General features: G+C 49.9%; 1 protein-coding gene across 1 annotated transcript; it reads right to left on the bottom strand.

Moving 5' to 3' along the window:
* Positions 1 to 637: 637 nt before the first annotated feature.
* On the bottom strand, positions 638 to 14,670 carry SLC35E4 (solute carrier family 35 member E4). The gene is made up of 4 exons (XM_081892520.1): positions 14,225 to 14,670; positions 10,767 to 10,982; positions 8,972 to 9,671; positions 638 to 5,436 (listed from the first exon to the last, which is right to left on the bottom strand). Exons 3-4 carry the CDS (start codon positions 9,609 to 9,611, stop codon positions 5,015 to 5,017), a joined length of 1,062 nt encoding a protein of 353 aa, XP_081748646.1. The 5' UTR covers positions 9,612 to 9,671; positions 10,767 to 10,982; positions 14,225 to 14,670; the 3' UTR covers positions 638 to 5,014.
* Between the last annotated feature and the right edge of the window lie 1,104 nt (positions 14,671 to 15,774).

The raw sequence follows: 15,774 nt of genomic DNA, 5'->3' as shown, positions 1-15,774 counted from the left end.
TCAGGCCTGGCGGGGAGTCAATGTGGCCCTCCAGGCCTATCTGGCTTTTGGAATGCTCTCCAGGCTATACTCCCTGTCCCCAGGCCCTGTCCTTCACAAGCTTTGCTTCCTACCCGGCCTTGAGTGTTTTTGCCAGGCTGGAATGTGCCCTTGAACTCCGATAATGCCTCCTGCTTGCCTGAATGGCAGATAGAGCTGTGTTTGAATGTGAGTAGGAACCTGCCTAGTATATAGAAATCAAAACTCATATTTGTTTCTCCGCCCATCTTTGCCTCCAGTCGGTACCCCTGGCACCGTTGCCCGAAAGAGAAGACGGGCGTTGGGCTGAAAAAGGTGCTTGACCCCTGCTGTAGGATGAAAAACCTCCCCTTGAGTTTGCTGCTGGCAAAAGCAGGCCTTTCATGAGACCGGCTGCCATGGCAACCGTCCGTGATGGGCAGGAACAGGCATTTTCCTGCATCGCCCGCCTTCTCTGGCAACGGAAGGGCAAAGACCTTGGGGAATTATCCTCTTTCCTGATGTAGAGCTATTTCTTTTCTCAAAACAGCTGCTGAAGGTGGAGGAGTGGGCTCTCGCCCACATCTCTGTTTCCCTCCCTTCCTCGGGTCGTTCAAGGACACAAGCACAACCGCTCAAGTAAGACAAAAATAGAGCTTTATTTGAAGGGCAAATGAAACCGGAGAGGCCGGCTTGGCCTTCTTTGTGCTCTGGTTACGCCAGAGGTTCCCTCAGTCGCCCGTTACCTCGTTGATCGGATGGTATGACCCGGACGGTTCACAAAAGGAGAACTTGACACGTGTCCCTAGCTGGGACGGTTCAGGCTGGGTGTGATACGGCAAGGGTCGCTCACTGCTGGAAGGGTCGGGGGCGAGAGCGGCGACGCCATCACCAGACAGGAAACCGGACAGATACAATTCCCCAGAGCTGTGCGTGCAAAAATGGCGATGCCTCCACTACGGTGGTGATTTTGTTAACACTCTCCCAGCTTGGCATATGAGGTCTTCTGCCTACCCTTTAGATGCTCACCACAAAACCCTGTGAGGTAGGCTAAGCTGACGGACACAGTCAGTCGGGATGTAACGATCCTGGCGTTGGAAACCATGGTTTGTGAAACCGAGCCTCCACACTCCTTCCCCTCCCCTGGTGGCTTCAAGGAAAGGGCCGTAGCTCAGTGGCAGAACATCTGCCTTGCAAGCAGAAGGCCGTGGGTTCAATTCCTGGCATTTCCAGGTAGGGCTGGTGGTGATGTCTCAGATCAGAAACTCTGGAGAGTGGCCAATAGCCCGCGTAGGTAATTCTGAGCTAGGTGGACCAGCGGTCTCCGATACTGTGTGAGGCAGCTTCCTGTGTTAATACTGGTGAACCAAACCACAGTTTACCATTACACACGAAACTGTGGCTTTCTGTTACTAGCCAGAATCCAAAAACCGTGGGGTATGAAGCCATGATAGTTATGTCCAAAGTGTGACTGGCCTGAAGTCACCCAGTGGGCTTCATGGCTGAGTGAGGACAGGAACTCAAATTTCCCTGGGTCCTGATTAGACACTTTTCACAACTACACCACTCCGGTGGTCACAAAATACCTTGTGCTTTATGGACAACTCAGGCGGCAGTTAACAATGACACAGGGCCCACCTCACACCATAGAAATCTGGTTTTATGAAACAAATGGTATTGTGAGGAGACCTCTGCCCTTCTATCAACCCATAAACAGGAGGCTAGAAGAGACCAGAAGCCCAAGAACTCTCAATACTGAATTCCTCAACAGTGGTGGTGTTTTTCCTACCTTCCCCTTCATACTGCCTCCGACAGTGGACAGAGGACAGACACTAGGAGTGGCTGTTCCAGCCGATATATTTTGGGTACTAATAGGACAGACAGACCTGATCCACCAGCACTTTCAAACACTTTTACTCAGCCCTAAATGAACGTATCCAGAGGAATCGTCATATTGACTTTTCCTCATGTCAGTTGACAAAAGTGGTGCCTTGTGAATTTTTATCTCAGGCACAAAAGTAGGCTGAACCTAATTCGACCCTTCCCCCCTTCCAAAAAACACACACACATATTGTAACTTTTAAAAAGTTGAATAATTTACACACTGGGAAAAACATTTGGCCACACACACACACCCAGCACTGCTGAGTGCGCACGGCTAGATTTCTAGTGGCAATCTTATTAATCTGCTAACAGTTCTTTCTGCCGCACCAAATTGATTCTGGCAGGCTATATGTTCAGCCTTTATGTTTCCCTTTACACTTGAGTAGGGAAACGCCTGTATCCACAGCCTTTTCACCAGGGACAAATGTGTTGGCTCTGCCCTTGATATCCGGATCCCAGCCTTCCTCCAAAACATCCTCTTAGATGTTTTGACTACAGCTCCCAGCAGCCCCCAGCCGGAATGGCTGTAGTTGTAGTTTAAAACAACTGTGCTGGTAGGGTCTGGTAGAAATGGAAGAACAAAACATCTGGAAAGCGCCAGGTCAGAGAAGCCTGACCAACACACACACACACACACACACACACTGATTATCGAACCCCCTTTGCTATAAATGACAGCAAGCCGACATTGGCGCATCTTGCAGACATTACAGATATGTACATTAACCTCCACTTGCAGAGAACGAAAAATGCAAAGCAGGACAACCAGTGTCGTAAGGGGGAAACGACAATCCACTTCTATAGGAGTGGCTGAAAGCCAATCAGCACTTGCTGGTGAACCATATGACACATGAGATCCACATCGAACCGCAGGAACGGACACCAAAGTATTCAGAGTGAACACTTCCCTGCGTGTAGAAAGCTAGCCTCCCAGGGAGTTTGGGTGGGTTAGAACTCTCACCCCCTCACCTGCTAGACTTCCATGTGAAAGCAGAAATTGGTCCAAGAGAATTCTGCGCCATGTGATTTGATCTGCATGCACAGATTGACCTTGACTCCTTCAAAAAACGGGGTGCATCCCACCCTGCAACAAGTAAACAAATACAAAGACGTCCAAAAGCATTTTACCCCATGGAGAGTAATACTGACCATTTCACCCACTACCAGTGGGCTTAATGGGTGCCCATTTATCAGAGGATTTCAGTGAATCTGGTGGGCAGGTGGAAAATGCCCTTCAAATATATCCACACAAGCCAAACAGTAAAGATTTTCTTCATCCACTGAAAGCAAATGAGCACCCTAAGGAGTTACCTAGTCCAGGAATGGGGGGACCTCTATAGTCCTCTAGATGCTGGGACTACAATTCCCATCATCCCTAACCATTGACAAGGATGGCTGGGGCTGATGGGAGCTGTAGTCCAACAGAAACTGGAGGGCGGCAGATCCTTGATGTAGCCCAGTGAGGATAAGGAAATACTAATGGGTGTCTACTCATAAGCAAATGTGCATGTCTCTCTCTCTCTCACACACACACACCCTTAATCCACTAGCAAGCAACACAGAAATAAAACATCCATCCATAAAAATTGCACTATACGCCACCCCACCAGGTGGCAGTAGAGAACGGAAATACACACACACATGCGCACACATGCGCACGCATGCACGCCCCTGAACACACCACTTTTCATCTCCATGTTCCTCCTATATGGGAGCTCCTCCTCCCAGCTCATTGAGTACTTTAGTACCAAGTGGGGAGCCCTGCCCAGGGAAAGGAGGAACTCTGTGCCACCTCCCTCTGCGGGCATCAATCCCACAGTGCCCTCGGAGGGGTTGGGAAGGAACTGGCACGAGAATTGGCATGGCTGCAAAGCGGCTTGCGGAGATCAGAGGTGCACTCCAGCACACATTCAAGTCTCAATATTTTTTAAAAAGAAGGAAACACTTGGTTCCCCCCAATTTTTAGCCCTATGAGAAGTAGCGGCTGGTGCCAGGGAGCTCTGCTGAGGCAGATCCGCTCTTCCCTTCTCTCTTCCCCAGAGTCTGCATGTTTGAATTATCTGCCTTAGAGGAGCTGGGGAGCCTACCTGCATGTAGAAATCTAGCACATCAAGGAGAAAACGAGAAGAGAACCCTCTCGCTCCCAAGGTGCTGGCTTTCGAGGGGCAGGGATTTTTAAAATATTTTTTTTAAAAAAGATTCAATGTAGGTGAGAATTCAGATATGTGGCATCTAATCCCTGCACCCCGTGCCGTCAAATCCTTCGGTGGGCAGAGGCGGCGTCTCCTGGCTTCCTCTAAAAACCATCTGCTGTAGCTCTTGCCCAGTGCATAAAATGGCTCGGGGTCAGGTGGGGCTGAGTTATTTGGGGGAGGATAAGCCTCCCCACAATTCTGGCATCTGCTGATCATAAGCGGCCACTGTCCCCCCTGCAACATACCAGAGGCGTGCTATGATCCATCAGAGAGGAGCATCACTCTTTCCTACAGTGGCAGTAGTGGCTGGCACCCATTGGGATTGGCAGGACTGAAAGCAGGGAGGCCCAACAGTAGGTGGCGCCACAGCCAACGACAAGCAGAGCCAACTAACTGCAGCTTTTGTCCCCGTCCTCCGTTCTGCAGTTCCGCAAGGGCAACACCGAGGGGAGGAAGCTGGCCGGCAGTGCTGCCCCCTGCAGTGGTGGTGTAAGAACATAAGAGCAACTCTGCTGAATCAAGCCCATCTAGTCCAGCATCATGTTCTCACAGCGGCCAACCAGATGCCCTAACAAGAAGCCTGCAAGCGGGACCTGAGCAAACCAACACTCTGCCCACCTGCAATTCTCAACAACGGGTATTCAGTCACCCTAACTCCCCGTTGTGGCCGGTGCCCACTGGTAGGGCAGAAAGCAGGGAGCCCAACAGTAGGTGGCGCCAGAGAGCAGGCTGAGTCAACTCATTCTAGTTTTGTCCCCGTCCTCCTCCCGGCTGAGCGACACTGACACCAGGGAGCAGGAAGCGGGCAGCCAGTGCCAATCCTCCTGGACCAGATGGGGGCTGGACAAGAGCAGGCTGAGGTTGGCGGGGCAGGCCCCTACCCCATTGGCTCCCACGCTTGGCAGTCACAGTTCCAATCACGTCCTCCCTCCCTCCGCTTACTCCTCTTTGCCCCGCCCACCCCTGGAGCGCCAGCAGGAGGCGATGGAGTCACAGTGATGGTACATGAAGACCCCTGAGAGGGTGAGGGCGATGCCCACGTAGCTGAGCAGCGTCAGGCGGCTGCCAAAGAGGAAGTGGGAGAGCAGGAGGTTGCCCACCACGTTGAAGTTCCCCAGGACGTGGATGGTGAGGGCCGACGTCAGCGAGATGACGTAGAAGCTGGCCAAGTTGTACAGCACCGAGCCCAGGCAGCTGAGCAGGACACAGGCCCAGAGGCCCCCTCCGTAGGCCAGGGTGCCGTCCCAGGCGGGCCCCACCTCCAGGACCAGGGCGGCCGCAAAGAGGATGTAGAAGCTGGGCAGGGAAGTGAGGCAGAGCAAGGTCAGCGAGTCCAGGCGCTCCTCCTGCAGGAAGGTACCTGGGGTGAGAGATATAAAATAATAAGAATAATAAGGGACGCGGGTGGCGCTGTGGGTTCAACCACAGAGCCTAGGACTTGCAGATCAGAAGGTCGGCGGTTCGAATCCCCGCAATGGGGTGAGCTCCCGTTGCTCAGTCCCTGCTCCTGCCAACCTAGCAGTTCGAAAGCACGCCAGTGCAAGTAGATAAATAGGTACCGCTCCGGCGGGAAGGTAAACAGCGTTTCCGTGTGCTGCTCTGGTTCGCCAGAAGCGGCTTAGTCATGCTGTCCACATGACTCGGAAGCTGTACGCCGGCTCCCTCGGCCAATAAAGCGAGATGAGCGCCGCAACCCCAGAGTCGTCCGTGACTGGACCTAATGGTCAGGGGTCCATTTACCTTTAATAATAATAATAATAAATATCAAACATTTAAAACTTCCCGATACAGATGTCTTCTAAATGTCATATAGTTGTTTATTTCTTTGACAGCTGATGGGAGGGCGTTCCACAGGGCGGATGCCACCATCAAGAAGGCCCTCTCCTTGGTTCCCTGCAACGTCACTTCTCGCAGGGAGGGAACCGCCAGAAGGCCCTCGGAGCTGAACACCAAATTCACAAACAGCAAATTCAGAGAGGGGCTGAGGAGGGAAAGAAAAGCACACAGGAGGCAGGAGGGAACTTCCCCAAGGCATGGCCCCTCCTCGACATGGCATGGACTTCTCCAGCGTGGCACCCTGCCGTTGTTTTGGACTACAACTCCCATCAGCCCCAGCCAGGATAGCCAAGCAACCCATCAGTCCCAGCTTCATACAACTGTTTTTCGATATGTAAGCTGCCCAGAGTGGCTAGGAGAACCCAACCAGATGGGAGGGGTATAAGTTGTTGTTGTTGTTGTTGTTGTTGTTATTATTATTATTTCAGATTTTGGGGGAGGAAGCTTCATGCCTTGAAATGCTCTCTCACAGGTAGGAAACTCCCCGCACATAGAAAACCAGCAGGTCAAGGAGAAGGTGCACTGCTTATGTGCATTGAATCATTTTGTACAATTTGAAGCAGTACAGCCCTAACACAGGTTTACCACCTCACTGAGAACTAGGCCCTTAAGTCCTGACCTTTTTCAAACTGTATATGTGGGTGTTGTTGTTTTTAAAAAAGATGTGTTTTTGAAATAAAAATAAATCTTATCATAAAGCCCCCAGTGGCCTCTCCTCCAAAAGTAAAGAGCCACTTACATTTCTCTGAGCATCTAGATGACCAAGCAAGAATGAGGAAGTACATGTTAAATTTGCACAACCCTGCATTGGAGACAAGAGTGCAGCCCAGATATGATGTTTTAGGGAGTAGCCTTTCCCAAGTTGATGCCCTCCAAGGGTTTTGGACTATAGTGCCCATCAGTCTTAGCCAGCATGGCTGTTGTGACCAACAGCTCCCATCAGCCCTGGCCAGGACTAATGGGAATTGTAGTCCCAAACACCTGCCAGGCAGCAGCTGGATAAATGCATAGAGCAGTGATGGCCAAACCTGGCCCTCCAGCTGTTCGGGGACTACAATTCCCATCTTCCCTAGCTAACAGGACCAGTGGTCAGGGATGATGGGAATTGTAGTCCCAAAACAGCTGGAGGGCCAATTTGGCCATCACTGGCAGAGAGGTTCACTGGTGTAGGGTCACATTCACACCATCCATTTAAAGCACTATTATCCCACTTTAGTCATGGAATTGTAGTTTGTTAAGGGGGCTGAGAGTTGTTCAGAGAACCCCCCCCTCCCCCAAAGTGCTTTAACAATCAATCCCTCTTCCCAGGAAACCGTGGGAGCTCCAGCTCTGGAAGGGGAATAGGTATCTCCTAACAAGCTCTTGGAGTCCTTAACAAACTACAACTCCCAGAATTCCTGGGGGAAAGCCTTGACAGTTTAAAGTGGGATTTGTGGTGCTTTGAATAGATGGCATGAATCTGACCTAGCTCCACCACTAGAAGGTTCAGAAGGCTGTATGCTTAAGTTACACAGAAATTGGAATGAGCTATCCCATTTCCAAGACAACAGCCTAGCGAAGGATAAAGTATTCCCTTCTGAAAACCTCCCGGCAAAGATTTAGCATCCCAAAAACAAAACATGCCTTCTGCCCTGCTCAGCGTTTTAAGTTTCAGCACACAAACGAAACGAATGATTCCAGGTTCGAATCTGGCTCTGGTTTCAACGCTATTAGAATTCTGGGAAGGGCTGAACTTTGCTTAATGCAAAACAAGAAACGTTTTGCAGATGTGCTCGATTGGTATAATTCCTTCATTATTTATTCCCAGGGAGAACTAAAACAGAGCGCTCATATTCTTCACTCACACGCTTTCAAGCACATCACTGCAGCCATAAGGACTATAATAATAATAATAATTTATTTATACCCCACCCATCTGGCTGGGTTTCCCCAGCCACTCTGGGTGGCTCCGAACAGAATATTAAAAACACGATAAAACATCAAACGTTAAAAAACTTCCCTAAACAGGGCTGCCTTCAGATGTCTTCTAAAAGTAAGATACAGTACTTGTTTATTTCCTTGACATCTGATGGGAGGGCGTTCCACAGGGTGGGTACCACTACCAAGAAGGCCCTCTGCCTGGTTCCCTGTAACCTCACTTCTCACAGGAAGGGAACTGCCAGAAGGCCCTCAGAGCTGGACCTCAGTGTCCGGCCTGAACGATGGGGATGGAGATGCTCCTTTAGGTATATGGGGCCGAGGCCGTTTAGGGCTTTAAAGGTCAGCACCAACATTTTGAATTGTGCTCGGAAACGCACTGGGAGCCAATGTAGGTCTTTCAGGACCGGTGTGATATGATCTCAACGGCCAATCCTGGGCACCAATCTAGCTCCCGCATTCTGGATTAGTTGTAGTTTCCGGGTCACCATCAAAGGTAGCCCCACATAGAGTGCATTGGAGTGATCCAAGCAGGAGATAACCAGAGCATGCACTACTCTGGCGAGACAGTCTGAGGGGAGGTAGGGTCTCAGCCTGCGTACCAGATGGAGCTGGTAAACAGCTGCCCTGGACACACAATTGACCTGCGCCTCTCTGGACAGCTGTGAGTCTAAAATGACTCCCAGACTAGAAGCTCACTTTTAAAAGGACCCTTAAGAAGGGCCATGGGACACGGGTGGCGCTGTGGGTTAAACCACTGAGCCTAGGACTTGCCGATCAGAAGGTCGTGGTTCGAATGCCTGCGACGGGGTGAGCTCCTGTTACTCGGTCCCTGCTCCTGCCAACCTAGCAGTTCGAAAGCATGTCAAAGTGCAAGTAGATAAAGAGGTACCACTCCGGCGGGAAGGTAAACGGCATTTCCATGCGCTGCTCTGGTTCGCCAGAAGCGGCTTAGTCATGCTGGCCACATGACCCGGAAGCTGTACGCCGGCTCCCTCGGCCAGTAAAGCGAGATGAGCGCCGCAACCCCAGAGTCAGCCACGACTGGACCTAATGGTCAGGGGTCCCCTTTACCTTTAAGAAGGGCCAATGTTCCACATAGGCCACCCTGCGGCCCACGCGCAGCCATGCAAGACACTTACTTTGCTGTATAGACTTCAGCCCTCGGAGGAAAGTGGCGGCAAACAGGAAGCAGCAGCCAGCTTGGTCAAAATGCACCTCCCCCACGATGCTCAAGGAAGCCCCCAGGCAGATGGGCCCCATGGCCACGTACTGCAGGGGGTGGTGGCGTTTCCCCAGCAGCACTTTGGAGAGGGTCAGGGTGAAGAACGGCGTTGTGGTGTAAACCATCTGGGCAAAGTCCAGCTGGACGTAGTTCAGTCCCAGGTTCCCAAAGGCCACACTGGCGCAGAAGGTCAGGCTTAGCAGGAAAACCCTGCCCTTGGCTCTAGGGCACGAGGCGGGGTGCCCGGCGCTGCCAGCCCGCAGCTTCGCCAAAGGGTTGCCCACCACCACGGCCGTCAACATGTGCAGGGAGGAGAGTAAGACCGGGTAGCGGAAGTTGTGGACAGCAAAGATCCACTTGTTGAGGCTGGACATGGTGGTCCCCGTGGCCAGCCAGACGAACACCGTGAAGACCAGGGGCAGAGCGTGCCGGGACGGTTCGGGGGGCCTTTGCCCCCCATGCGGCAGCGGATCCAGCTTCCAGGGTGAGAGGGGTCGTGCCCCATTGCCAGCGTTCATCTCTGCTTCATTTCTTCTCCCCGGAGAGGGTGGGCACATCAGGGGTGGCAGCCTGGCATCAGCACAAGGGACAGAGTCCCTGTGCAAACAGCTGTGAGCCTAGAGACAAAAGGTTATCCGTAAATAATCATCCAACTAACCCAGGTGTCAATCTTATACGGCTTAGGCCCAGGCTGTCTGGAGGACAATATTCTCCAATATGAACTTGCCCAGGCTCTGAGATCTTCGAGCAAAGCCCTTCTCTCGGTCCCGCCACCTCTACATGGACGCTCGGTGGGGACATGGGACAGAGCCTTCTTAGTGGCTGCTCCCAGACATTGGAGCTCCTTCCCCAGGAGGGCCAGACTGGCTCCTTCCTTGCTATCCTTCCAATGGCAGGTGAAGACTTTTATTCCAACAGGCCTTTGGGAAATGACTACTTTTAAGGTGCTGTTTTTACTATCAGCATTTTAATAGATTTGTTTTAATTCTGTTATGGAGTTTAATTCCTTTTTAACAATCCCCTGTTACATGTTTTTAGCTTTTTTGCATTTTTATTTATTTACTTACTTAACATAAAAATAGCATGTTTATTCATTTATTTCATAAATTTATACACCACTTAGTTCTAAAAAGCCTCAAAGTGCTTTACAAAAAAGAGATGGTAATTTATGGGTGAAAATTTAGAAATAACTGCTATAAATCAATTAGAAAAAAACACTACTTTTCACCACTATGTATCTGCAAACTCAAAAAGCTTTTTGCATTTTATTGGTGTTGTTCTAATTTGTGAAAGCTGCCTTCATGAAGTCCCAGTCTGGGGGAAAGCTGGCTGATAAATAAATAATTAAATAAATACCATAATACAGTGGTACCTCTGGTTACGTACTTAATTCGTTCCAGAGGTCTGTTCTTAACCTGAAACTGTTCTTAACCTGAAGCACCAATTTAGCTAGTGGGGCCTCCCGCTGCCGCCACGCGATTTCTGTTCTCATCCTGAAGCAAAGTTCTTAACCCGAGGTACTGTTTCTGGGTTAGCGGAGTCTTTAACCTGAAGCGTATGTAACCTGAAGCGTATGTAACCCAAGGTAGCACTGTATTGCCTGAGCTCACTGTCTCCTGGCTGGCTTTGGTGCCCACACAAAGTTTGCCATGTCCCGCTCAGCTATTTCCCCCTTCCTGTCTCCTCTCCAAAAGTCACTCCCAGTGACTCACCAGTATCCAATTTCCAGTCCCGGCCGGGAGCGAGCGAGGATCCCTCTGGCTTTCTCAGGAGGAATCTGGAACAGACAGAGGAGAAACGCCCTGGATGTGCCTCGACGTTGTAGAATCACCTTCGGTTGCGACCTCCAGCCCCTGCGACGTCCGGCACCTTGTCAGCTCCGGTGAGACAGGAATCCAGCGGCTTCTAGACATTCGGCAAGCCTCATTCTGTAGGACGACACACAACAGATGAGATCCCTGGAGTCTCACTTAAACCAGAGGTCTTTGGGCTGGCCTGCCGCCTACGGAGAGAGATGCTGTCCCACTTCAGGAGAGGCTTAGCCGCTTCTGCTGCCGGCTAGCCTTGTGTAAGGATGCCGGGCGGAGAGGAGGAAGGCAGTGGAAAGTGTGATGGGCTGGCTGGGAGGTTGGCAGCGAAGCTCCTCCCTCTCGTATCCTGGGACTGCGGCAGCAACAACAACAATGGGTCATGTGTCTGCCTCCTTAAAGTGATCAAGGCCAGGCAGCCCAAGCGGTTTGTGGGCCCGCCCAGGCCGACTCATCTGCGGTTTGTCCCTGTGGGAGGAAAAAGATCATACAGACCGGCTGCAGCAGCAGCGGAAAGAAAGAGCAGTCAGGAGAGCATCCTAAACAAAAAACCCAGTCGCCATGGAGACACAGCAATCCAAAAGAGAGAGAGAGAGACTGTGCCACGCTGTGCCTTCAAAACACATGGCTTCCATCCCACTCAAGGATCCTGGCAACGCTTGTTCCCGCCGAACTACAATTCCCAGCGCCCAGAACAAACTACAGTTCCCAAGATTCTTGGAAGGGGGAAACTATGTGCTTTCAATATGTGTCCAAAAGTGCTTTCAAAATGATGGAAACTGCAGCCGTTTAAAGCACACATTCATTGATTTCTTGATTGGTACTATTCATAAATTTATTACTCGCTGTTTGGCAGGAAGCTCCAGGGTAAGTTACGACGATTTAAAATTAAGAATAAAAAAAAGAGGAGATATGGTACAAAAAGTGAATAAGGAGTGGGCTGTCTTTAAGGAATACATCAAAATCTATGTGGGAAAAGTAGAACTTTTGACAGATACTGAGTGAATCCAGAAAATGATTAGAGCAAAAGGAGAGTAAAGTTAAGACAGAATAAAAGATTAAAGAAATAATGAAATGCATTTAAGCTAATTGGAAAAATAAAGTAGTGTAACAAGAACGGCTGGAAGTCAAGTCACTTGGTGGGTGTCCGTGTGGGGTAGGTATGTTGTAGGTGTGTAGGTATGTTGATATGTATAGTATAGGTAGATATTATATAGTTTTATGCTATGAAAATAAGGTAGTGTGTTGTGTATATGTATTGTGTAAATGTAAATGTATGTGTTTTATATGTTAATAAAATAAAGAATAAAAAAACGCAGATTGCAGTCACGGGAATAGGGTGGGCCTTGAAGACACACACATTTCAGCTGTCAAAGGCTGGGGTGAAGAGGTGTGTCTTCAGCATTCTCTGAGAGCCATGTAATGAAGCTGTCAGGTGCACCTCTGTGGGGAGTTCCACAATTTAGGGGCTCCCACTGAGAAGGCCCCGTCCTGGCCCGCCACCCCCACCAAACTTCTGAGGGCTGTGAAACTACCAAAATTATATTCAATATACATTTAAAGCACATGGCTTTCACCCAAGGCATCCTGGGAATGGTAGTCCACCCCCGAACTTTAATTCCCAGCACCCAGAACAAACTACAGCTCCCCAGGATTCTTTGGTGGGAAGTCACAGGCTTTAAGCATGTGTTGAATGTACAGTACTTTAATATATGGGGTGGAAATGCCCTAAGCTGGTGATACATGCCGCTTCAAAGCAGCAGTGTTTGCTGGGGGCTCATGGGAATTGTAGTCTAAGGCTCTGTACTCACCATGCATTTAAGGCACATTTAAACCACCCACAAACTCCAAGAAACCTGGAAATAAAACAGCTGGAAATAAAATACGGTAGGTTTAGGAAGGTTGGTTTAAACCAGCAACCTTTTTCAGCAGGGGGCCGGTCCACCATCCCTCAGACCATGGGCGGGGGGCCGAACTATATGTTGGGTGGGATGAACAAATTCCTATGCCCCACAAATAACCCAGAGATGCATTTTAAATAAAGGACACATTCTATTCATGTAAAAACACACTGATTTCCGGACCGTCCGTGGGCCGGATTTAGAAGGCGATTGGGCCGCATCCGGCCCCTGAGCCTTAGGTTGCCTCCCCTGGTTTAAACAGGTGGGTACCTGGGTGAGAAAAGCAACAACTGACACATATTATTATTATTATTATTATTATTATTATTAATTAAATTTTGTATATTGTCCTTCCTCCATAGGCTGACTTTTTGCCTGGCTTCTCAACCGATATCAACACCACAAGGCAAAAACCCCTGGGTGAACTGCACACAGATTAATACCTGGAGCCCAATTTGCACAGACCCAAACTAATTAGGAGTCAGGAATCACAGATTCTCTAGTTCTGGTAGCAAAAGGGTGAAAGGCCACACAGCTGGATAGAAGAGCATCTGCCTTGCATGCAGGAGATCCCGGGTTCAAATTCCTTGGCAGCATCTCCAGCTAAGGCTGGGGGTGGAAAGGCTGCCTGCCTGGATCCCTGGACAGCAGCTGCTGCTGCCAGTCAGTGCAGACAGCACTGAGCTGGCTGGACCCGTAGACCTGGCTCAGAATAAGGCAGCATCCTGTGTTTACTCAGAAGTGTTGGTGCTGACCTTTAAAGCCCTAAATGGCCTCGGTCCAGTATACCTGAAGGAGCATCTCTATCTCCATCATTCTGCCCGGACACTGAGGTCCAGTGCCTTCTGGCGGTTCCCTCGCTGTGAGAAGCCAAGTTACAGGGAACCAGGCAGAGGGCCTTCTCGGTAGTGGCACCCGCCCTGTGGAACGCCCTCCCACCAGATGTTAAAGAGAAAAACAACTACCAGACTTTTAGAAGACATCTGAAGGCAGCCCTGTTTAGGGAAGCTTTTAATGTTTAATAGGTTATTGTATTTTAGTGTTTTGTTGGAAGCCGCCCAGAGTGGCTGGGGATACCCAGATGGGCAGGGTATAAATAAATTATTATTATTATTATTATTATTATTAGCCGCCCAGAGTGGCCGGGGAAACCCAGCCAGATGGGCAGGTTATAAATAAATTATTATTATTATTATTATTATTATTATTATTATTATTATTATTATTATTATTATTATTATTATTATTATTATTTAACCCCTGCGCTCTTCTCCCCGCTCCTGGAGTCCTGGCATCCACCGGCCCCGTCCAGGGAGACCGGCACAAGCCTCCAAGCGTCTCCCTGGGTTAGGAACGGCGTCACGTCTGAACTCTCCGCAGGCCCGGGAAGCAACCATACCGGCCAGAGGAGGGCGATGCGGGTGGAGGGGAAGAGTGCGGCGCCCTCAAGGTGACTCTTACCTTCAGGTGCGGCGGGGCGAGGCGCAGCTCCATCGCAGCCAGCCAGGGGTTTGCGCCGGCTGCTGGGTCGCCAAAGGATCGCTCTCCCGAGAAGGCGAGGCAGAGCCGGGGCGAGCCGGTGGCCGGGACCACGCACAGAGCCCCGGGCTCAGCATCCGAGATCGGGTCCCTCCTTGCCCTTGGGCGTCCTTTCCCACGCTCCCCCCTTCCCAGGCGAGGATGCGCTGCTGCTGCTGCTCCGGTACCCTTGCAATAACCCCCCGGAGGCGGCAGGTCGAGGGGAGAAAGGAAAGCGATGGAGGAGAGAAGAAGGAGAAGGAGGGGGCGCAATCGCTTTGCAAGGGTTTCTTTGCCGCCCCCTCTGCCTAGCAAAGCTAAAACGGGAGCCTGCCGGCCAAAGCCGTCTCGCCGGCGCCGCCTCCTGGCCGCGGGTGGAGGGCGACAGCCTGGCTTAAGCGCAAAATTGCGCCCGCACCGCCGCCTGTGCGCAGAGGCCAGCAGCGTGATGGCGCAGAGGCTGCTGCCGTGCCCAAGCAAGGCTTGGGAAGAGACTGCCGTTTCGGATTGGATCCATGTTTTTAAAGTGTGTGTGTTTATTTATATAAATAAATTTATATAAAAAATTATTTATTTGTGTGTGTGTGTGTGTTTGTTTGTTTGTTTGTTTGTGTTTTTCCCACGGCATCTCAAAGCAATGCCTAGAAGCTGAGGGTATATTTTTTTCACTTATGGTGGAAATGCAAGTGGGCAAATGGTGTAAAGGGACTTCTGACCATTAGGTCCAGTCGTGACTGACTCTGGGGTTGCGGCGCTCATCTTGCTTTATTGGCCGAGGGAGCCGGTGTACAGCTTCCGGGTCATGTGGCCAGCATGACTAAGCCGCTTCTGGTGAACCAGAACAGTGCACGGAAATGCCTTTTACCTTCCCTCCGAAGCGGTACCTATTTATCTACTTGCACTTTGGTGTGCTTTCGAACTGCTAGGTTGGCAGGAGCAGGGACCGAGCAACGGGAGATCACCCGTTGCGGGGATTCAAACCACCGACCTTCTGATCGGCAAGCCCTAGGCTCTGGTGTACAATGAGCTAAATTTATTTATTATTATTATTATTATTATTATTATTATTATTATTATTATTATTATTTACATTTCCTAAAAAACCCAGAAGCATTCCTTCTTGGTATAAATGGGAGTGGGTTAGCAAAAAAAAAAAAAAAGCCCCTAAGTTATTCTTATATGCTACAACAGCTACAAGGATATTATACACAAGATACTGGAAACAGAGACCCCAGGGAAAGAACAATGGTTAAACAAACTCATTGAATACGCTAAGTTTGCAAATATGACACCCAAAATAAGAATGTAGATGATGAATCAGACAAGGAGTGAGTGGGAGTATTTAGGGGAATATTTACAAAAATTCAATCTTAAATACAAATTCCAAGTAGGGGATACTTCTGACTAGCAGCTGACAATATTAGGGATATGAGAAGGTTGAAAATAAGGCAAAGATATTACTACATGTGCAGCTAACTGAAATGTACAAAGAA

The sequence above is a fragment of the Podarcis melisellensis genome (genome assembly GCF_964234715.1).
Source record: "Podarcis melisellensis genome assembly, chromosome: 16".
Taxonomy (NCBI): Eukaryota; Metazoa; Chordata; class Lepidosauria; order Squamata; family Lacertidae; genus Podarcis; species Podarcis melisellensis.
Note: the sequence above shows the minus strand (reverse complement) of the source record. Positions and strands in the feature narration are given on the sequence as shown.